This window comes from Pelodiscus sinensis, chromosome 4 (assembly GCF_049634645.1).
Source record: "Pelodiscus sinensis isolate JC-2024 chromosome 4, ASM4963464v1, whole genome shotgun sequence".
NCBI classification, from domain to species: domain Eukaryota; kingdom Metazoa; phylum Chordata; order Testudines; family Trionychidae; genus Pelodiscus; species Pelodiscus sinensis.
In genome coordinates this window covers 2,761,484-2,784,611 of record NC_134714.1, presented here as the reverse complement: position 1 = coordinate 2,784,611, position 23,128 = coordinate 2,761,484, and the positions used below count along the sequence as shown (strand labels likewise).

General features: G+C 56.2%; 1 protein-coding gene across 8 annotated transcripts in view; it reads right to left on the bottom strand.

Annotated features, from left to right (window-relative positions):
• Positions 1–10,495, bottom strand: part of DORIP1 (dopamine receptor interacting protein 1) — a 36,556-nt gene extending 26,061 nt beyond the window's left edge. For 5 of the 8 annotated variants that reach the window (XM_075926140.1, XM_006120706.4, XM_075926138.1 and 2 more), the window contains exons 1-2: positions 6,534–9,491; positions 3,316–3,405 (exon numbers count right to left, since the gene is read on the bottom strand). In XM_075926140.1, coding sequence (XP_075782255.1) covers positions 3,316–3,405; positions 6,534–7,102 — 659 coding nt within the window. In that variant the 5' untranslated portion in view covers positions 7,103–9,491. Of the gene's footprint in view, positions 1–3,315; positions 3,406–6,533; positions 9,492–10,362 lie in introns of those variants that run through there. The other 3 variants (XM_006120704.4, XM_075926139.1, XM_075926137.1) reach the window with 2 other exon arrangements.
• Between the last annotated feature and the right edge of the window lie 12,633 nt (positions 10,496–23,128).

Here is a 23,128-nt window from a genome sequence, read left to right as displayed (position 1 = left end):
GCCCGAGCGAGGGACGCAGAGACCTGGGCACTGTCCCTGGCTCCCTGCCCAAGGGGGACAGCAGCAATTCCTCTGCCCTCTCTAGAGGGAGGCGGGGTCGGCGGAGGGGAGGGGCCAGCCAGCCTCTCTCACCTGCCCGGGGAGTGTCCCTCCCCATACAGATCGGGGGAGGGTGCAGCCACCCCCCTCCCACCCCCACACGGCCCTTCCCTTACTAGGGATGCCTGAATGCACTGGTTACACTATTGCACATGGGGGGCAGCCCCGTGACCCCACCCTCCCCCGCTGCAGTCTCTGCTAGGGGCAGGGATGCGGCCGTGCACCCGCGAGGAACCTGGGGCAAGCTGGGAGGAAGCCGGCGGGAGGGCCCTAGCCCCAGGAGGGGGGGGTGCTGGGGGGGGCTGTGTCATCTGCTAACAGCTGACCTGACCTCCCAGAGGCAGGGAGCTGCGGGGACGCCTGTCGGACAGACGGACGGAGACCCTGACTGCCCTCCGGGGACAGGCGGGGGGGCTCCAATCCAACCCCCGCCGCGGAATGGCAGGGGCAGGGGGCCTCAGCTTGAGGAGGGAAACCCAAAGGCTGGTTTGAAACTGGGCCCAAGAGCTGCCAGAGGGGCGGGGGAGCCGATGGGCGGGGGGAACCGAGGGGCGGGGGGCGGGGGGAGCCGCCAGCCGAGGGGCGGGGGGAACCGAGGGGCGGGGGGCGGGGGGAGCCGCCAGCCGAGGGGCGGGCGGAGCCGGGGGGCGGGGGGAGCCGCCAGCCGAGGGGCGGGCGGAGCCGAGGGGCGGGGGGCGGGGGGAGCCGCCAGCCGAGGGGCGGGGGGAGCCGAGGGGCGGGGGGAACCGAGGGGCGGGGGGCGGGGGGAGCCGCCAGCCGAGGGGCGGGCGGAGCCGGGGGGCGGGGGGAGCCGCCAGCCGAGGGGCGGGCGGAGCCGGGGGGCGGGGGGAGCCGGGGAGCGGGGGGAGCCGCCGGGCGGGGGGCGGGGGGAGCCGAGGGAAGCCGAGGGGCGGGGGGAGCCAAGGGAAGCCGAGGGGCGGGGGGAGCCAAGGGGCGGGGGGAGCCGCCAGCCGAGGGGCGGGGGGAGCCAAGGGAAGCCGAGGGGCGGGGGGAGCCAAGGGAAGCCGAGGGGCGGGGGGAACCGAGGGGCGGGGGGGGCCGAGGGGCGGGGGGAGCCGAGGGGCGGGGGGAGCCGCCAGCCGAGGGGCGGGGGGAGCCGAGGGAAGCCGAGGGGCGGGGGGAGCCAAGGGGCGGGGGGAGCCGCCAGCCGAGGGGCGGGGGGAGCCAAGGGAAGCCGAGGGGCGGGGGGAGCCAAGGGAAGCCGAGGGGCGGGGGGAGCCAAGGGAAGCCGAGGGGCGGGGGGAGCCGAGGGGCGGGGGGAGCCGCCAGCCGAGGGGCGGGGGGAGCCAAGGGAAGCCGAGGGGCGGGGGGAGCCAAGGGAAGCCGAGGGGCGGGGGGAGCCGAGGGGTGGGTGCCTACAGCAACACCGCGGAGAAGCTGCTCAGGAAACCTGATCTCCAAGAGCGGAGCCCTGGCTGGGACTCAGCGGGGGAAGGGGGGGAGCAGCGCCATGGCCCTGGCCTGGGACAGGCCTCGCTGCCCCGACTCCCCAGCAAGCTCGTTTCCTAAGGCCTGCAACAAGCGGCCACGCTCAGAGGCCAGGGACCGTCCTCCCCTCCTCTAGGACCTCGGGCCACCTCCGACGGGGGGCGGGAAACTGGGCCAGGGCGCTGAGCTGCTGCCAAGAGCCAAGCAGCAGCCTGGATGGGGTCTGGTTAGCAGAGGGACGCGGAGGCAGAAGGAACCGCCAGCTCATCTCATCTAACCTGACACAGATCTCAGGCCACCAGCTCCGGCGCCCCCATCCCGAGCCCCAAGCCCAGGCGCCAGCGTTGCAGCAGGGCACTGGAGCCTGGGGCGGCCGGGGCCTGCACCACGCGGGGCGGCCGGGGCCTGCACCACGCGGGGCGGCCGGGGCCTGCACCACGTGGGGCGGCCGGGGCCTGCACCACGCGGGGCGCCGGGGCCTGGGGCGGCCGGGGCCTGCACCATGCGGGGTGCTGGAGCCTGGGGCGGCCGGGGCCTGCACCACGCGGGGCGCCGGGGCCTGGGGCGGCCGGGGCCTGCACCACGCGGGGCGCCGGGGCCTGGGGCGGCCGGGGCCTGCACCACGCGGGGCGCCGGGGCCTGGGGCGGCCGGGGCCTGCACCACGCGGGGCGCCGGGGCCTGGGGCGGCCGGGGCCTGCACCATGCGGGGTGCTGGAGCCTGGGGCGGCCGGGGCCTGCACCACGCGGGGCGCCGGGGCCTGGGGCGGCCGGGGCCTGCACCACGCGGGGCGCCGGGGCCTGGGGCGGCCGGGGCCTGCACCACGCGGGGTGCCGGGGCCTGGGGCGGCCGGGGCCCGCACCACGCGGGGCGCCGGGGCCTGGGGCGGCCGGGGCCTGCACCACGTGCATGTTGGCTTTACGTGCGTGTCCCTTTACTAACGCTGGTCGGGGAAAGCGACGCGGCTGGAAACCACTGGAATCTGGCAACCCTGTCACGTGGCCAACGGCCACACAGGAACCCCCCCAGGCTGCACGCGGCTCCCACGCTGCCCACCACTGACCCAGCTCCTGCCTCGGGGTTCACAGAAGGCAGCCCCGTGGCAAGAACCCCTGGAAGACGTGTGCAGTTCGGAGGGGTCCAGACGAGGGCTGAATGGGTTACTGGCTAACTGGTTACCTGGTAAGCATCACCCTTCATGGGTGAGACTTCCCTGGGAATGGTTAACCTAGCAGCCTCCCACGAACGGGGGAGCAGGGCTGCCGGCTCCCAGTCCACAGGGGCTCAGAGGCAGCAGGCTTGTGCTGGGTGGAAGCAGCAGCATGGGTGGGGGGGTTCCTCCTTCCTGCTCCCCCCCGCTGCCACTTCCATCCAGCAGGAGCCTGCTGACTCCCAGCCCACGAGCCTGCACGGTCTGGTCTGGGGACTGGCAACCCCACCCCGACTCCTGCCTCCCTCCCTCTCCTGTGGGGCTGGAGCAGGCTCTACCCATGGCACAAGGGCTGCTGCAGCCTGGCCATGGCAGGCGGGCAGGCCTCTTCAGCCCAGCCAGCTGGAACAGCCCCCTGCCTGCCCCCATGTCAATCAGTTAACCAGCGAAACTGAACATTTAACCTGTTAACTAATTACATGGGCTCTTCCATCCCTAGCTGGGACCATGCACAGAGCATTTCAATCCACGGGAAGGGCTGTTTAGCGCACAGGCTAAGAGTGTGCACAGCCCCCTCTGGGATCGCAAATACCCCCGAAATACCCATTGGGCACTTACCCATACTGTTCACACAGCTCTATCTTGGAACAGAATAATTCATCTACCGCCCGCTGAATCAAGTCTCCATGAGGAATTTCTTGGGGAGGACTGAAAGAGAGAGATTTGATCAGATGTTTTGTCCTTGCACAGTACCAAACCGTTCCACCACAACGACACACTCAGGCATCCCACAGCGAGTCTTTAGAATGGTAGCTCTTGTGCAAGAGCCTTGCTACTTGAACTTAAATATCGAAAACATTTGCTCAGAACGCCAACCCCACGTTTGCGGAACAGCACTCCTGCCGAGATTCACGTCTATCAGCTGTGCCATCCGCTAAAGCTCAGCTCATCTTGTCGTGGTCCACGCATCTGTGCGTGGTGTGTGCTGCGTAATAAAGCCCAAAGGCTCTGTTCTGTACTCTAGGATCACCCGCAAGATCGTCCTCCCTCGTGTTTGAGGTTAGTCGGGTAATCCAAATACCTTGTGCCTCAGAAAATATATATAGAAAGAGTAGAGTACAGACAGGAGGCCGGTGCTTGGTTGACTTATTCATCTCGCGTTTCAGACAGAAACCTAAAACCTGTGTTCACGCGCTGTTCCATACCACACTCCCTGGTCAATGTGTTTACAGCACACCTTTTGAGTAGAGGGATTTTTTGGTTTGCAAAACAGTACAAGACCCCCACCTTAGGCACACTCAGACAGACTTCACTGATCAGCTGGCCTGTCTGTCTAAAGAAGTGATGTATTTAGACTCAGAGGGTAGTGCACACTTAGGTTACAGCACGAACGTTTTAAGAGTCCACTGGACAGGAGACAGTTTGAAAACAGCCAACAGCTGACAGTCTCCTGTATGGAAGGCATCAAACCTGAACTACTATTGCCTCAAATCACAGATCCAGTCATTAAAAACTCACACTCAGCATGAGAGGATTAGACAAATGTGTCTTTTTTTTTTTTAAGAGGTAGAAGAGTTTACAGCACTTACTTGCATGTGATTTCTTATCCAACTATTACATCAGCAAAGAATGGTGGAAACAAAGCCTTAATTGCTACACCTATTGCTGTGTGACATTAACAACTAGAAGTGTGAGTCAAGCACAGAACAGGTAGGTAGCATGTGGCCTCTCACGCAGAGTAAGGTTTGGAGGGGGCAAGGGGACCTGACTAGCTAAGAAATCAAACACTCCACGCTGAAGAAAGGCTTTCGTCGATGCTCAGGGCCGACAGCGAAAGGGTAAACGTTCAAAACCGAGAGCATCTAAGTCCAGCAAACTTTCAAGCTCATGAAAGCCAGCCCCTCAATCTGCGAGATGGACGTTCTGAAGTGACAGCGGAGCCCTGTGCCTTACCATGCGGTCACTATGCTGCAGTTGTAACTTTAGCTCATGGGCTGCAGCTGCCTGCTAGTATACAAACCTCATGGGAGAGGTAGACAGGATTCCAGGAGAGGAGAGTGAAGAATCACTGATCATGAGTCATGCTGGTACCGCTGATGCGGCAAGAGCTCTCAAAGTTTCTACTAGACAGATCTGAGAGTCAGGCAGTAAGCTCCATTTCTAGCTCAGTCAGTGATCGTTCTGAGCAGATCCACTGAATTCATAACCCCAGATTCGAGATTTGGCCTCACGAACTTCACTAAAACAAAAAACAGGACAATGTAGCACTTAAAGACTAACAAGATGGTTTATTAGATGATGAGCTTTCGTGGGCCAGACCCACTTCCTCAGATCAAATAGTGGAAGAAAATTGTCACAACCATATATACCAAAGGATACAATTAAAAAAATGAACACATATGAAAAGGACAAATCACATTTCAGAACAGGAGGGGGATGGTGGGGGGGGAAGCTATCTTACCCAATTATCACCTCTAATATCATTAGCTCACAGATATTAACACAGATATTAGCTCCCCGCCCATCCCCCTTCTGTTCTGAAATGCGATTTGTCCTTTTCATATGTGTTCATTTTTTTAATTGTATCCTTTGGTATATATGGTTGTGACAATTTTCTTCCACTATTTGATCTGAGGAAGTGGGTCTGGCCCACGAAAGCTCATCACCTAATAAACTGTCTTGTTAGTCTTTAAAGTGCTACCTAGTCCTGTTTTTTGTTTCAGCTGCACCAGACTAACACAGCTACATTTCTATCACTGTACTTCACTAAGAAATCGTTCTTTAAAAAGTGCCTTCCTACAGCTCCTCCAGGACTCGCTCCTGAGCCCCGCACCCGGTTCGGGCAGTCAGCCCGTGAGGGTTGTCCTCATCAGACCCGCTATGTTTTAGCGTAATGCTCTCTGGAGCTGGGTACACAGTGAGAGTTCTAAGCAACAGAGCAGAGATGCCACAACCCGCTCAGTAACGTAATGCAGCGTTTCAATGGAGAAGCACATGACTCCAGCATCTAGCAGCCTCTGCAGTGGTTTGGGAAGCGTTAGAGAAAGGCCCTCTCCCCTAGCAACCTACTGCCCCAGTTCCACAGGCGCCGGAGCCTCCCCATTTGAGACAGAGCTGCTAACAGCAACTCAGACTCCCTCTCCCTGTGGCTTTTATTCCTGTGAACCCCCCTCTAATTGCTAGGTAGAGCTGCAAAGGTCACCAGCACCTCACTCCTGGAAACACATTTACTCGGTTAGTGGTGGGACAGGTCAACACAACAGCAGCGTTAGACATTTATTCTTTACTATGGAAGTAACAATCCGTTTCAGGCCAGTAATTCATTTTGCAAGTGTTAATCTGCAGTCGAAGGACCCGGCCCGAGTGACAGGCACGGCTGGAGAGCTCTTTTTCCGTCACAGTAAGCTGACAGCTACGAATGCAAGAAAGCAATTTTCATGTCACACGCTCCAAACAGAGGGAAGAAAGCCCAGCCAGCAGTGTTTGGTAAATAGCTCTCCAAGCCAACATTCCCACCGAACCAGCTGAGCATTACAAGCAATTTAAGCTTTAGCACTGCAGAATATTAGAGACATGCTCAGCTGCAATTAATATGTTATTTTTAATCACACTGTCAACCAACCGTTGGCCAGAAAGGCTTGTTTCTAAGTCTTCTATAGCGAGTTCTTAAAAGGAATGATTTGAACACACAGGGTATGTACGTTTGCGACGGTTACCTACAGCCACAGACGTATTCTAGCTCATAAGGCCCTCTGGCAGCTAATACTGACCACTGCCCCCTTTGACAGAGAAGTTTATTTTAGTAGCGTTGCATGCCAGCATGAGCTGCAACTTACTTTATGATAATTGTTCTCTGCTGATCTTCCTGCATACGAGTTGGACACCTCCAATTTGAGCAGTAGCTTTCTTGAATGGTAAACATGAGGCTTTCTAGATTCTTTGTAAAGTTGTCGTGCTCGTTTCCAAATAAATCAATTTCCAATGAAGCTTTGTGCACTTCAGATTTGTACTGTCCTTTCTCCATCTTGTCCCAAATCCAAAGCAGCTTCACTGTCGTAAAGTTATAGGAGTCCATTAGGTAGAGAAAGCAGTCGACAAATTCTCTACCTAAATGAAGGGAGAGCTCTCGGGGGAAGTGTTCGTTTTCATGCAGAATGACATACAACAACATCAAGAATCCATCTATCGTACAAGTGTTTTTCAAATTTATTTCAACGTAAAGTGGTGTGCAAGATACAGCTTTGCGGCCAGCTTTGATAGTAAAAACCCCTCCCCAAGGGAGCACAGGCCTCCAAAACGAGCGGTCCTGATCATAATTATTTTTAATTGATGCTTTGATCTCTTCAAACAGTGTCTTCATCCTGCAATTAAGAGAAAAAGTATTAATATAGTGTACCAAGAGCATACATTTTTGGAACGACTACATTTAAAATACAGCGAGTGGATCAGAACTTAAAATAAACGAGTATACAAGACTTCCAAGACCTCTTGGCTCCTGCTAAGAATCAAATGGCTTTGAGATTTCCTAGTTTATATGTAGGTTTCTTCCCATTTGACCTGGCTAATTCCCCATCTCCACTGAAGAAAGTCTTAGTGGAGATTAGTTTTAAAGCACGAGTGGGTATTAGACGCATTAAGCTGTACCCCGAAGATCAGTCTGCAAGAAGGGATGAGTCACCAGCATACGCAAGATGCTGTTCGCTCCCCTAGGGTCCAGGCAGGCTGACTTGCTAGCACGAGAAGTGTTTTCTTGCTGAATATAACCTGGGGTTAGTCACTGTCACAACTATATAAGTGACTTTAGAGGACAGTTATCAGAGAAATGTGAGGCCGTTGTACTGAGTTCAGTTTAGTTAAGTAACCTGAAATCCATTCACAAGGAATCCTGAGGCATATCCATCTTAAGCACCTCAGGAAGGGTTTTTTGGGGGCCAAATGTCTGATTTTCATAACCTGCTAGATAATGCTGCCTTCGGATCCCAAACCATTCAGTGCTCTAAATGACACCACGTTACGGAAGAAGTATTCATCCAGAATGAGCGAATGTTTATGATTGTTACCCTAGAGCTGCAGGAAACGGTCAGGACCCTCTCGTTTTAAGAAGCACTAGCACTTAGTTACAAACACCTTGAGAACGGAGGTTGTTCCTAACTCTCAAATGTCCGTAACTCTGACCAGCACATTGTGTTTGTTCCTTCAGAAGTTTACATCTGAACATTGACTTAATACATTTTGTGTCTTCACCACGCAGAGGAAAAATGCCAATAGCATTTACATTTAACATAGCACTGTACTTGGGGGTTTTAGTTTCTGCTGCTGCCTGATTGCGTAATTCCATTTCCAAATGCGGCGTGTGGTGGAGGAAGCCTAGTGTCATGATAAATATTTACACAATAACTATTGTAAAAACCTAAGGCTTTCTGTGGATCCTTATAACTTAAGGCTTCCAAGTCTCAAATGCATTTTATTCTTGTAGATTGAGTTTAAAGACACCAGTTTTGTTTTGTTTTTCGGGGGGGGGGGAGAGGGGGGAGTTGTTTTTTTAACATGAGAAAAGAGTTGAGCCCATATAGCACCACACTTTTTACCAAGGTAATTTTCTTTCAGGGTGCGTCTAGACTGGCAAGATTTTGCGCAAAAGCAGCCGCCTGTCTACACTGGCCACGAGAATTTGCGCAAGAACACTGACTTTGTACTGTACAAAATCAGTGGCTCTTGCGCAAATACTCTGACGTTCCCACTCACGGATAAACCCTCTTGCCCAAGTATTCTTGCGCAAGAGGGCCAGTGTAGACAGGCAAGTTAATGTCTTGTGCAAGAAAGCCCGACGGCTAAAATGGCCATCGGAGCTTTCTTGCGCCAGACAGTGTCTACACTGGCACAGATGCTTTTGCGCAAAAGATGTCTTTTGTGCAAAAGCATCCGTGTTTTGTGCAAAAGCATCCGTGCCAGTGTAGATGCTCTCTGGCGCAAATACTTTTAACGGAAAAACTTTTCCAATAAAAGTATTTGCACGAAATCATGCCAGTCTAGACGCAGCCTCAGCCTTTATTTCAAATGATGTCCCACTAAAGACAAGAGAAATGTAGACCACCACTACTTGTGGCTCCTAGGAAGGAAAACAATGTGGACTAAAGCTGCAGCCCATTTAGGCAGTAGGCTCGGTTAATTATAAGAAACTCAGCACAAGTCATTACTCTTCGGCACGTGAGCTTTGCTTGGTTCTTTAGACCCCACGTTCTGTGCCAGTACAGCCTGAACAGGAGAGAAAGCTCAGGCTACAAGGTGACAAAGCACAAGCCGGGACCGAGAAACGGGGCTGGGCAGGCAGAGAATGGAGCGAGCACAGGGACCGGAGAGTTCAAACGCTCAGAGGCTTTGAGAGAAACGTTCCTAAGTGTCAGGGCATCTCCCCAGGCAGGCCTGCTCAGGGTCCTGCCAGAAGCTGATCTGCAGCGTTAGCTCCCAGGTCCCAATGGGCAGGGGCAGCTACTGCCGTCTCCCTGGGGCTCTGCGCAGGGCCCACACCACCCCGCTCGCCCGGTGCCAACAGCGCTAAGGGGGCAGGCAGCCTGGCCTGGCCTGAGAGGAGCTCTGCAGAGCTGGGTGCAGGGCAGGCCCCAGCGTGGGCTCCTCCCAAGAGCCAGTCACTGCTTGGGGAGAGGGGCCCTCAGGGCAGCAGCCACCTCGCCCAATGGAGGCGGTGCAGGGGGAGCGGGAAGGACCAGAGAGCTCGCCCCGCAAACCCTGACACACACCCACTGCCGCCAGCAGCACCCCCATCAACCCCCCAGCTCACCCCACAAGCCTCTGGGCCCCCCGCCCCCTGCACCAACAGCCGGGCTCACCACCCCCCAGCCCCTCTGCACACCCCCCCCGGGCTCACCAGCCCCCCAGCCCTCTGCACACCCCCCCGGGCTCACCAGCCCCCCAGCCCTCTGCACCCCCCCCCGGCTCACCAGCCCCCCCGCCCCTCTGCACACCCCCCCGGCTCACCAGCCCCCCCGCCCCTCTGCACACCTCCCCCGGGCTCACCAGCCCCCCCGCCCCTCTGCACACCCCCCCGGCTCACCAGCCCCCCCGCCCCTCTGCACACCCCCCCCGGGCTCACCAGCCCCCCCGCCCCTCTGCACACCCCCCCGGCTCACCAGCCCCCCCGCCCCTCTGCACACCCCCCCCGGGCTCACCAGCCCCCCCGCCCCTCTGCACCCCCCCCCCTGGGCTCACCAGCCCCCCAGCCCTCTGCACGCCCCCCCCCGGGCTCACCAGCCCCCCCGCCCCTCTGCACCCCCCCCTGGGCTCACCAGCCCCCCCGCCCCTCTGCACCCCCCCCCTGGGCTCACCAGCCCCCCAGCCCTCTGCCCGCCCCCCCCCGGGCTCACCAGCCCCCCCGCCCCTCTGCACCCCCCCCCCCGGGCTCACCAGCCCCCCCGCCCCTCTGCACCCCCCCCCCCGGGCTCACCAGCCCCCCCGCCCCTCTGCACCCCCCCCCCGGGCTCACCAGCCCCCCAGCCCTCTGCACGCCCCCCCCTGGGCTCACCAGCCCCCCAGCCCTCTGCACGCCCCCCCCGGGCTCCCCAGCCCCCCCAGGCCTCTGCACCCTCCCCCCCCGGGCTCACCAGCCCCCCCGCACGCCCCCCCCGGGCTCACCAGCCCCGCCCCTACCTGCGCGGCCCCCCCCGGCCGCCGCCCCCGCATCGACCCGCGCGCCCCACAGGCCCGGCCCGGCCGCCGCTTGTTGTTACGGCGAGACCCCGCCCCCTGCGTCACCGGCCCCGCCCACCCGGCTGCGGCGCCGCGCGCGGGGACAGCGTGAGGGGCGGGGCTAGAGGCGCGGCGCGAGCCCAGGGAGCGCGGGGCGGGGCTAAGGGCTGAGGGGCGGGGCTGCGGGAGGGGTGAGACAGACGTGGGCGGGGCTGAGGGGTGGGGCGAGAGCGAGAGAGGTGGGCGGGGCTAAGGGCTGAGGGGGTGGGGCGAGAGCGAGAGAGGTGGGCGGGGCTAAGGGCTGAGGGGGTGGGGCGAGAGCGAGAGAGGTGGGCGGGGCTAAGGGCTGAGGGGGTGGGGCGGGAGCGAGAGAGGTGGGCGGGGCTAAGGGCTGAGGGGTGGGGCGGGAGCGAGAGAGGTGGGCGGGGTTAAGGGCTGAGGGGGTGGGGCAGGGGTTAGAGAGAGGTAGGCGGGGCTAAGGGCTGAGGGGTGGGGCAGGGGTTAGAGAGAGGTAGGCGGGGCTAAGGGCTGAGGGGTGGGGCAGGGGTTAGAGAGAGGTAGGCGGGGCTAAGGGCTGAGGGGTGGGGCAGGGGTTAGAGAGAGGTGGGCGGGGCTAAGGGCTGAGGGCTGAGGGGTGGGGCAGGGGCTAGAGAGAGGTGGGCGGGGCTAAGGGCTAAGGGGGTGAGGCTGCAGGAGGGGTTAGACAGATGTGGGCGGGACTGAGGGGGGGCGGGAGCTAGTGAGGTGGGCGGGGCTAAAGGCTGAGGGGGTGTGGCGGGAGCTAGAGAGGTGGGCGGGGCTAAGGGCTGAGGGGTGGGGCAGGGGCTAGAGAGAGGTGGGCGGGGCCAAAGGCTGAGGGGGTGAGGCGGGAGCTAGAGAGGTGGGCGGGGCTAAGGGCTGAGGGGTGGGGCAGGGGCTAGAGAGAGGTGGGCGGGGCCAAAGGCTGAGGGGGTGAGGCGGGAGCTAGAGAGGTGGGCTGGGCTAAAAGCTGAGGGGTGGGGTGAGAGCCAGAGAGGTAGGCGGGGCTAAGGGCTGAGGGAGTGGGGCGACAGCGAGAGAGGTAGGCGGGGCTAAAGGCTGAGGGGGTGGGGCAGGAGCTAGAGAGGTGGGCGGGGCTAAGGGCTGAGAGGGTGGGGCGAGAGCGAGAGAGGTAGGCAGGGCTAAGGGCTGAGGGGGTGGGGCGAGAGCGAGAGAGGTAGGCGGGGCTAAGGGCTGAGGGGGTGGGGTGAGAGCGAGAGAGGTAGGCGGGGCTAAGGAGTGAGGGGTAGGGCAGGGGCTAGAGAGAGGTAGGCGGGGCTAAGGGCTGAGGGGGTGGGGCGAGAGCGAGAGAGAGGTAGGCGGGGCTAAGGGCTGAGGGGTGGGGCAGGGGCTAAAGAGAGGTAGGCGGGGCTAAGTGGTGCGGGGCGGGACTATTTGGTGTCCGGGCGGTGGGCAGGCGTTAGCCCTCCCACATCTAAAGGACCCCCAGCCTACAGGGAGGGTCCACAGACCCCAGAAAACCGACTGACTATGTTGGACCAATAATGAGAAAACAGGGACGGGTGTGAGGGTCAAAGGGCTAAAACGAGGGAGCCGGACGGGGACACCGAGCAGAGAACCCCGGACAGCGCCCACTGCCCCTCGAAGGGCTCGAGAGGGCCAGCGGACGCCCAGTGGAACTCTGCCCGGTTACGTGAGCGGATACAGGAACGGAAATAGCCCCACAGTCGCAGGCCCCTCCCCCCTGGTTTTAGAGATTGCCAATTCAGCAATAGCCAGGAGGAGGTTGACCAGGAGGTCCTGCGACTTTGTGGGGCCACGGATGGGGTGTGCATAAGGGGAAAAGTGCAACCGGAGGTTCTGGCGGAGCCGAAAGAGGGGCTGTAGCCCGGCGCACTCGAGGCAGACGTGCGCCAGGGTCTCCCTCACGCTACAGAAGAGGCGAGTGTCGGGAATGGGGGTGAACCGCGCCACGTACACGCCCGTGCTCACCGCCCGTGCAGGACTCTCCAGCTGATGCCCCGGTGGGCCGTGGAAGCAAGGTCGAACAGAGGCTGGCCCACCGGGGCGTGGTGGGGGGTGGAGCTAGGCATGGAGCTGTCATTTAGTGGGTTCATTCTCACTCTCCGGGGTGGGGCCCTGCGTCCCTACTGCTCCCAGCGGCTGACAGGCACACTCATCTGCAGGGTCCTGGCCCGGCCAGCGGTTGGGAGCAGGCGATAGCGGTGCTACAGGCTGGCAAGGAGATTTGGAGCGTTGCTTGGTGTGACGACGCGTTGGGGTTCCCCCGCCTCCTGCACCCCCGAAATGGCACGAACAGACTCCACCAGCCAGTAGAACAGAGGGAGTTTATTGCTTCCCCAGGATACAGCACAGATGTCATCTGGTTCCAGGGCAGGCCTAGGATGCCTCAGCCCCCCTTGAGATGGGGGAGACTGGGACCCTAAATTCCAGCTCTTTTCCCTAGGCTGTCTCCTCCATCATCCCAGACAGAAACTAACTCACTCTCTTCCAGCCCTGCCCCCAGCCAGGGCGGCATCCACCTGCCTTTGTTTCTCTCCTGGGGGTAGCTGGTCGGACAGGTTGAGAGCCCCTCTTTGCATAAGGACTCACCCCCTGTCCTGCTGAGCCGTGGTACCGACGGCAGCCAGTGGGGTTACCACAGAGCCAGCATAGAGAGCAGCCCGGTACCCCCACTACGTCACACTTGGTGAGTTTGTGCTTGGGCTGGTGAGCCAGCTTTCTCTAAGTGGGCGGACCCAGGGCTGATATGCCCCATAACTATTTGGGACAGGGAAAAGGGTGGTGTAGCCCTGTGGCCAGGTTTTACGGGGTGCCCCATGCCTTGGGGTTGTGTGGCTCAGGAGCCATGTCCTTTAACACAGCCCTTAAAAGGAGGGCAGTGTGATCTACTGGCCAAAGTCAATACAATTGGCAGGTTGGGCTACCGCCCCCAATGGGTGGCAGTAGGGTGGGGGACCCCAGCCCTTCCTCTCTCCTGGATCCTGGCGCAGGGCCCTGTGGGTAGCAGGTTTACCCACCTCTGGTTCGGTGAGGTCTGACCAACATACGTCGTGTCTTGGTCCAGTTCTGTCTCCCTGCAAAGTTCTCCTTGTCACTTCCTGCCCAAGTCTTTGGAGTCTCCGGTCTCATCGACACCCCACCCTCCCCATCTATGTGGCAGGGTCTGGGTCTGCCGGGCTGGCCTCCCTGCCTGGCAGTGAAGGCAGTCCTCTCCCAGGAGAAACTGAGGCACCTCCCGCCCCTGGAGCAGCGAGCCCCACAGAGAGCTGCCCTGCTGCCTCTTACGTCCTGGCTCCAGCTAGTGCAACCGGCAGCATCCCGGCCCTCAGCCATTTCCATTCAGCTCTCCAGCGAGATTGTGCTGGGGGCAGGGGCAGTGTGCGACCCACCCTCCACGGGGCTCGCCGTGCTCAGAGAGACACAGGGCTCCCACAGCTGGCTGCTTTCAGCAGCATGCAGGGGCACAGACGGCAGGGAGCCTGCCTGAGGCTCCCGCTGGGCTGCTGGCGGGCTGGATCCTGCCATTTGGTGGGCTGGATCCGGCCTGTGGGTCCTAGTTTTGCCCACCCCTGGTCTGGAGCTTGCTCTGCTGTGCAGCAGCGTGTCCCCTCTGAGGTAGGGGCATGCTGCCCGGGCCCTGAGCACCACCCTCTCTGTCCCATTGGCTGGGAACTGCAACCAATGGGGCCGCCTGGGCCGTGCCTGCAGCTAGGGGAGCGGTGCACGGCGTCAGATGGAAGGGGGACATGCTGCTGCTTCTGGGAGCTGCTGGAATAGGTTTAGTGCACCAGGGCCTGCACCCCTGAGACCCCCACACACCCCAACCCCTGCCCCAGCCCCGATCACCCTCCCAGTCTCTCTCAGTCCTAGCCCAGAGCCAGCACCTCCCGCCCAGTGCTCCAGCCCTCTGCCCGAGCCCTGATCTCCCTTCTGCATTGCGAACTCCCCATTTCTGGCCCCAGCTCAGAGCCCATCCCCACCCTTGTCAGAGCCCTCATCTCCTCCCACACCCCAATCCCAGTTCCACGAGCATTCATGGCATACAATTCCCATACCCTGATGTGGCCCCTGGGCCACAAAGGACTGGGCGGAGGGGCCTCTGTCTAAAAGAGCATGGCTAGTGCCTGTTGGGCCAGTGCAGGGCTGATTCGCCCCGTAACAGGCAGCTACAGGCTAATTCATGCCAGCCCAATTCTCTCTCTGGGACATCAAAGTCATTTTCCATCTTGCTTTTAAAAAGCCCTGGTAAAAACCTGGCTCTGTTGAAATCAATAGCAAAAACCCCCTTGATTTCAGTGGGGCCAGAAGGGAGGTGAAAGGCAAGTCTCTTGCAGGACTGGACGTTTTTTGTCACCGAAACGAGGTGTTTTTCCCGACACAAGCCGCATTGCAGAGGAAACGCTCTCACCGGTCTGTCGCCAAAAGGCAGCTGTGGGTGACAAACCGTGCCAATGTCGACAAGGCCTTAAAAGGGATTGTACGTCCCTACTCGGCGGGCCTGGGGGACCCGGCTCACTCAGTAACTGCTCGTGTGTTCGTTCTCTCTGGAGCTCCTCGCGCTGGCTACGGGTTGGAGGGAGCGTTAGTTTGACCCAGTGTGGCCATTTTACTTTCTGATATACGGTGAGAGTGAACCAGCTGCCTGCATTGGGCAGCAGGGGAGTGGAATGCAGATCGCAGCCAGTAGCACTGTGGAGCATTGACTAGGCGTGAGTTTCGCCTGCTGCCAGCAGTTTACTTTTGCGCTGGCTGTGCTGTGGCAATGATCCCCAAACACAGGAATCAGCCCTGTTAATGGGAGCGTGAAAAGGATCTTTAAAAGGCCCCTGAGCTTGGAAGGGAGAGCTGTTCTTTTGGAGGAGGAATACATAAATAAGAAGCTTAGGACCAGCGCGCCGTGCAAAACCAGCATCCAGCGCTGTGTGTCTGGAATCACAGGGTTGTAATGTTCTCAACTTGCTGGCGTAAACGCGGGTTTATCTATTTTTTTAACAATATGGCCCCCAGTGAAGTAGGGAGGCGCTAATTCCTCAGGCTGTCTAGCATGCCCTGGGGCAGAGAGGCAGCTAGAACTGGAGCCTCCCCTCTCTGGGCAAGGGGACTTTGATTTTTGGCCCCTGGGGCAAGATTCTGAGCGCAGCAGCACAGAATGTGCAGCCCAAAGCGGAGGGTCAAAGGAGGTTTGTGCTGCCTTTGGGCGCTCCGACTCCAGGCCATTCCTGCCCCAGCCGAACTCGGGCCGCACAGGGTTAAAGCAACATCTCTTGCTACACCAAGGCTGCTGCTGCCCTGGAGAGTTCTCCCAGTCTCCTGGGGCCAGCTCTTCCCCCTCCGAGGCTTGTTGGGCTCCGTGAAATGTCAAGTATCAGAGGGGTAGCCGTGTTAGTCTGAATCTGCAGAAGCGATGAGGAGTCCTGTGGCACCTTATAGACTAACTGAAGTGTAGGAGCATAAGCTTTCGTGGGCAAAGACCCACTTCGTCAGATGCATGTAGTGGAAATTTCCAGAGGCAGGAATAAATATGCAGGCCAGGATCAGGCTGGAGATGACCAGGTGGATCCAATCAAGGAGGATGAGGCCCACTTCTAGCAGCTGATCTGGAGGTGTGAATTCCAAGAGAATAGAAGCTGCTTTTGTAGTTAGCGAGCCATTCACAGTCTTTGTTTAATCCAGAGTTGATTGTGTCAAACTTAAAGATGAACTGTAGCTCAGCAGTTTCTCTTTGAAGTCTGGTCCTGAAGTTTTTTTGCTGCAGGATAGCTACTTTTAGATCTGCAATTGTGTGTCCAGGAAGATTGAAGTGTTCCCCTACAGGTTTTTGTATGTTGCCATTCCTAATATCAGATTTGTGTCCATTGATTCTTTTACGTAGGGACTGTCCTGTTTGGCCGATGTATATAGCAGTGGGGCATTGTTGGCACATGATGGCATATATTACGTTGGTGGATGTGCAGGAGAATGTACCAGTGACAGTATGGCTGATCTGGTTAGGTCCTGTGATGGTGTTGCTGGTGTATATATGTGGGCAGAGTTGGCACCGAGGTTTGTTGCAAGGATTGGTTCCTGAGTTCGAGTTATTATGGTGCGGTGTGTAGTTGCTGGTGAGAATATGCTTCAGGTTGGCGGGTTGTCTGTGGGCAAGGACCGGCCTACCTCCCAAGGCCTGTGAGAGCGAGGGATCATTGTCCAGGATGGGCTGAAGATCACTAATGATGCGTTGGAGAGGTTTTAGCTGGGGACTGTAGGTGATGGCCAGTGGTGTTCTGTTGGTTTCTTTCTTGGGCTTGTCCCGTAGCAGGAGGCTTCTGGGTACACGTCTGGCTCTGTCAATCTGTCTCCTCACTTCCTCGTGTGGGTATCGCAGTTTACAGAATGCTTGTGAAATGTCAGTAACTATCGGGCTATGCTGACACAGGGATTCCTGTTGGGGGGGTAGGTTCATTCAGGGATGTGGTTTGTTGTGGTAACTCTTGTTTAAAGTTGGGATCACTTTCTCTCTCTGCAGTATGTGGGAGGTTAAAGGAGTTTTTTGTTCTTTTTTAAGTTTTCGGCTCTTTCAATGCCTCTCTCCTCTCTATCCCCCTTAGCTGCCTCTTCCCCAAACTGAACAGTCCCAGTTTCTTAATCTCTCCTCATACCGAAGCTGTTCCATGCCCCCAGTAACTTTTGTTGCCCTTTTCTGTATCTTTTCCAATTCTAACATATTCCATTGTCTGGATCAGAACTGCACGCAGTATTCAAGGGGTAGGCGTACCGTGGATGTAAATAGTGGCATTATGCTATTTTCTGGTTTACTGTCTGTCCCTTTCATAATGTTTCCTAACATTCTGTCAGCTGTTTCTCACTGTCACTACACATTGGGATGATGTTTTCAGAGACTTGTCCACTATGATTCCAAGATATCTTTCTTGAGAGGTAACAGAAAATTCAGACCCCACCATTTTCTATGCATAGATTTTAGTTTTCCCATGTGCGTTAACTTGAATTTCATGAGATCCCCGTGTAACTCTTCTGTCTGTGTTGGGCTTAAACTAGCCTGAGTAATTTGTATAATTTTCTGACTTTGTCATCTCTCTGTTTCCCCCCTTTCCAGATAATCCATGGATATGCAGGACAATTCTGGTCCCAAAGCAGACCCCTGGTAGACACAAGTTACCTCCTTCCATTCTGAAAACGGACCGTTTGCTCTGACCAGTCATTTAACCAGTGACAAGCCCGAAAGGACCTTCCGTCTCGTCCCAAGCCTTTGGTGAAGGACCTTGTCAAAGACTTGCTGAAAGTCCCAGCGCACGATACCCATCGAATCACCCCTGTCCACCTGTTTGTTGATCCAATCAGAGAATTCTCATAGACTGGTGAGGAATCATTTCCCCTTGCAAAACCTGAGCTGACCCTGCCCGAATAAGTCATGCCCACTGTGTGTCTGGCCAGTCTACTTTTGTAATATCGCTGCAACTAGTTTGCTTGGCACTGAAGTTAGACGTTACTGGCCTGTAATTGCCAAGCTTACCTCTGGAGCCTTTTTTAAAAAAAAAAAAAAAATGGCATCACATTAGTTACCCTCCTGTCCTCTGATGCAGAGGCTGTATCAGTGAGAAGTTCTGTGACTTCACATTTGAGTTCTTTCAGAACTCTCGGGTGATACCATCTGGTCCTGGTGACTTATTCCTGTTTATCGATTTGTTCCAAACCCTTCCCTACTGACCTCTCCATCTGGACAGCTCCTCAGATATGTCACTTGAAAAGAAGGGGAATCTCCCTCCCATTCTCTGCAGTAAAAACATTCTCTGAAGCTATTTTGGAAGAGGCGTTATTCCTCCTGGAACGAGGTTTCCAAATGTCAAAATAAGCCGCCCGTTATTTCAGAATTATTTCGAAATAAAGGAGCTGTGGAGACGCTCACATAGTTATTTCAGAAGAACGAACATTATTCCAAAATAACGCTGCTGTGTAGACATGTTCTGATTGTCCAGCAGGCTCCCTGCTTCAGAGGGTCTAAAAACAATTGCTGCTAGTTTTTGTGCCTTTTGCTAGTGTTTTATCCAATTCTTTTCAGCCTGCTTAATTATACGCTTAGCCTTGACTTGATATACCCACCAAGTAGAATGTGTTACCCATGCTTTTCAAGCCAAAGTTCCCAAGGTGAGGCTCAGTGAATTTAATGTTTATTTATGAATTTTGTTCCACACAGGGAAGAGATAAAAGAACAGCTCCCCTAGATCTCGGAGCTCTTGACAATAGTCAAAAATGAAACGACCCAGCTGACCCCCTAGGGTGGCATGGCAGTCTCTCTGTCCTACCCAAACCCTCTCCTAGCCGTGTGAGATCGTCCAGGCCCAAAATACCCAGGCCTCTGTCACCACTTCCCACCCTCACAATCTTGCCTCCTCTCCAGAAGGCTTGGAGAATAGGGCTGTGTCTACACTGGGCCACTTATTCCGGAAAATCAGCCGCTTTTCCGGAATAAGCTGTGAGTTATCTACACTGGCCTTGAATTTCCGGAAAAGCAACGATGCTCTACTGTACAAAATCAGCTGCTATTCCGGAAAAACTATTCTGCTCCCGCTCGGGCATAAGTCCTTATTCTGGAACACTGTCCCGGAAAAGGGCCAGTGTAGACAGCCCAGTAGTCTTTTCCGGAAAAAAGCCCCGATCGCGAAAATGGCGCTCGGGGCTTTTTTCCGGAAAAGCGCGTCTACATTGGCCACAGACGCTTTTCCGGAAAAGCAGCCTGCCAATGTAGACGCTCCTTTTCCGGAAAAACTGAAAACGGAATAGTATTCCATTTTAAGCAGTTCCGGAAATTCACGCCAGTGTAGACGTAGCCCAGGTGTAATAGAGATGTAGCCGTGTTAGTCTGGGGTAGCTGAAGCAAAATACAGGACACTGTAGCACTTTAAAGACTAACAAGACGGTTTATTAGATGATGAGCTTTCGTGGGCCAGACCCACTTCCTCAGATCAAGGAAGTGGGTCTGGCCCACGAAAGCTCATCATCTAATATACCGTCTTGTTAGTCTTTAAAGTGCTACATAGTCCTGTATTTTGCTGGAGAATAGATGGGCTTTGGAGTGAGACCTACAGGGCAACAGATTTGGGGCATTTTGGACCAAGAGGGAAGCAGATTCCAAAGCCAAGGACCCCTCACAGGGAACACCCTGCCAGCCGCGTGTTCTTTTGGGGGAGGGAGGTGCTTAGAGATGGGCTTGAGTGGAAGATCTTTACTAAACATCTTGGCTATGTCTACACTGGCATGATTTTCTGAAAATGCTTTTAACGGTTAAAACGGTTAAAAGTTTTCCATTAAAAGCATTTTCGGAAAAGCGCGTCTAGATTGGCAGGATGCTTTTCCGCAAAAGCACTTTTTGCGGAAAAGCGTCCGTGGCCAATCTAGACGTGGTTTTCCACAAAAAATCCCCGATCGTCATTTTTGCGATCGGGGCTTTTTTACGGAAAACAGTCCTGTGCTGACCACACTGGCCCTTTTGCGCAAAAGTCTTTCGGAAAAAGACTTTTGCCCAAACGGGAGCAGCATAGTATTTCCGGAAAAGCACTGACAATCTTACATGAGATCGTCAGTGCTTTTCCGGAAATTCAAGCGGCCAGTGTAGACAGCTGGCAAGTTTTTCCGGAAAAGCTGCTGATTTTCCGGAAAAACTGGCCAGTCTAGACACAGCCCTTAGTGCATGATTTGAGCAGGCTCTTTTGCATCTGTGGGGTGTTGTGTAGCCTCAAGATGGCAGCAAAAGGCAACATTTCTCCTGCAGAAAAAGCTAGGCTGTTTTTCTAAAATCTGCAGCGGCGCTCCTAAAAGTTGTAGTCTCTGTTTCCTCTGGTTTCCTGTCCCCAGTCTTCTGCTAGGAAGCATTTGTGTTTGATAGTGGTGAGGGAGTGAATGACGTTAGAACTCGTCATCCCTCAAAATGACAGTAAGCCCGTGAGAACAAGGAGCTTTCTTGAGACAAAGCTTTAAATGACAAGTGTGTTCAGCAATGCAGAGAAGTTCTTGTAATGAGCCAGTCCTGTAGCCAGGTGTGAATCCGACTCCTGTGGCTAGTGAAACATAGGGTCTCAAGAAGGGACCTCGAGAGGTCATCAAATCCAGTCCCCTGCCCTCACGGCAGGATCCAGCACATCTAGACCATCCCTGACAAGTGTCTGTCTAGCCTGCTCTTAAATATCTCCAGAGATGGGGATTCCACAACCTCCCTAGGCAATGTATTCCAGTGTTTGACCATCCTGACAGGCAGCAAGTTTTCCCTAATGTCCAACCTCAACCTCCCTTGCTGCAGTTTAAGCCCATTGCTTCTTGTCCTATCCTCAGACGCCAAGGAGAACAAGTTTTCATCCTCCTCCTTGTGACAGCCATGTATGTACTTGACAGCTGTTCTCATACCCCCTCTCAGCAGGGGTGAGAGCAACTTAAATGTTTTACTCCCCTTGGGGGAGCAGAGTGGGGCGCAATGACAGGACATTACCTGTAAGACATTTAGGAGTGGGATGGAGTGTAGGGGTTCGGGGAAGGGAGTAGGGTGGGGCGGGGTAAGGGGAGCTGAAGACCGGGGGCTTAGGGGGTGGGGCGCGGGAGTCAGGGCAGGGGATTGGGAAGTGTGGGGGGCTCAGGGCAGGGGGGTGGGATGTTGGGGGGATCTTGGGGTTGGGGATGTGTGTGACTGGCTGCTGGGTCCCTGGGGTGGCAGGAACTGTGCTGTCAGCCACCCAAACATTGGGGTGGAGGCTGTGTGCACCATGGCTACGCAGCCAAGCGTGCTGGCAGCATCCAGACCCCGCCCCCAGCCGGCCTGTGCCTTACTGGCAAGTTGCACCAGGGTGCACCAGCTTACCGTCACCTTTGCCCCCCAGCCTTCCCCTTTCCACACCAAACAAGCCCCCTTTTGGCCCTCACTGGCCATGATTTGCAGATTTTGAATAATTCCCATTGCTCTTCGCTGGGTATCTTCCAGCTTGTTCGCCTCTTTCCTGAAATGTGGTAGGTCTTTGTGTTTTAACCCGCCATCCCACCCTCTCTTGTCCGTGCCTGCCCTTTGTCCTGGGCACATCGTCGTTCTTTCACATTGCTTCCCGTACGCCAAGTATCCCTTTGCACAGCTAGCCCTTCTCGGGGGCGTTGTGTGTCCTGGCCCCCAGCGGAGCCATGCAGAGCGGATTTCTTTATATGACCGGACAGAGAATTATGGAGGGAACATGAGGGTGGCAGACAACACGGCTGTAGCGTATTCAGTATGAAAAGGCTTGACTAATAGAGGGAAATTCTGCAGAAAATGTATATTAATGTCGCTTTTGTTTCCTCCCCTCGCGTTGGTTGGTGTGTTTTTCTGAATCCTGCCCTGTGCATTCACTGGCCTTGGCCTTGTTTTCCTGCCCTTGGCCTTGCTTTCCTTTAGAAGGGGAAAGGAGGTGACGTCCGTGGAGGTAAGGAGGTTACGTAGTGAGTAAATGACTGATTTGTATCGAGTACGCAAATAGTTGATAAGGGGCCCCGCTGCAGCTCTGCAATTGAAATGTACTAGGAGCCGGGCATGCAGGCAGCTTGTCTCGTACTACATTTACACTGCAGAGCTGCAGCAGGGGTAGATCCAGGACCCGGTGCAAGCCAGGACTGAGCAATCCCTGCTCCCGCCAGGTCCAGCTACTTGACTAGTCGCTTATATCCCGAGATGGAGAAGAGTAACAACAGAAGAAACCCTGGGAGGAAAAGATACAAACTGGGATTGTCCAGTGCGGACAATCTGGGAGTCTTCTAGTAAATCTGGGGGTGGGTAACGGGGCTTGGACACTCGGCCTGTTGGGACGTTCATTGATGGCCTGGGGGGTGTCCGTTCCCCAGCGGTGACGTTCACGGGGGCAGAAGGTCATTACAAAGCCTAGGCGCTAGCTAACGAAGGCTGGACTCACCCTTCCTGCAGATCACATGGGGGCAGACCCTGCGTCTGAATGCAGTGCAGGGCTGGTTCTAGTGTCGCGAGTAAAGCGAAGCCACTCCGGGGGGGATACCCCCACCGCTCCCTGATGTTCCCTTCCCACTCCCTGATCCGACAGCATGCTCAAAGAAGCCAGCTGCTCTGCCTACTGAAGTAGGGGAGAACTCCAGCCATGGAGCACAGGGCTTGGGGAGTGGGGGAGGGCGCAGCACTGAGGTCACACTCCCGCCTCTGTGTCCTTTTTTTTTCTTTTCTTTTTCAGCCTCTGAGGAAGTGAGTTATAGCCGATGAAAACGTACCCCCCCCCCCCCGACACCCTAGTACAATCATCACTCTAAAGTGCCTCCGCACTCCTTGTGGTTTTTGCTGGAAAAGACTAACGTGGCCACCTCTCTAGAACCGCTCTTTGTTTTTAATCTGCTGCCTGCTCACTTCGTTGCGGGACTCCTCGTTCTCGCGTTATTGGAAGGAGTAACTAACACTTCCTTAGTGACTTTTTCCACACCTGTCATGACTGTATAGACCTCGACCATATCCCCTCCTTAATCATCTCTTTTCCAAACTGAAAAGTCCCAGTCTTTTTAATCTCTCCCCACGTAGAATGTGTTCAGTGTTCCCAAGAGTTTCTGTTGCCCTTCTCTGTCCCTTTTCCAAATCATCTTTTTTGAGATGGGTTGATCAAGCTGAGAACTCAGTATTCGCTGTATGGGCATACCATGGATTTATAGAGTATCATATTTTAATGAATGGAGATGCCTATCTCCTAGAACTGGAAGGAGCCTC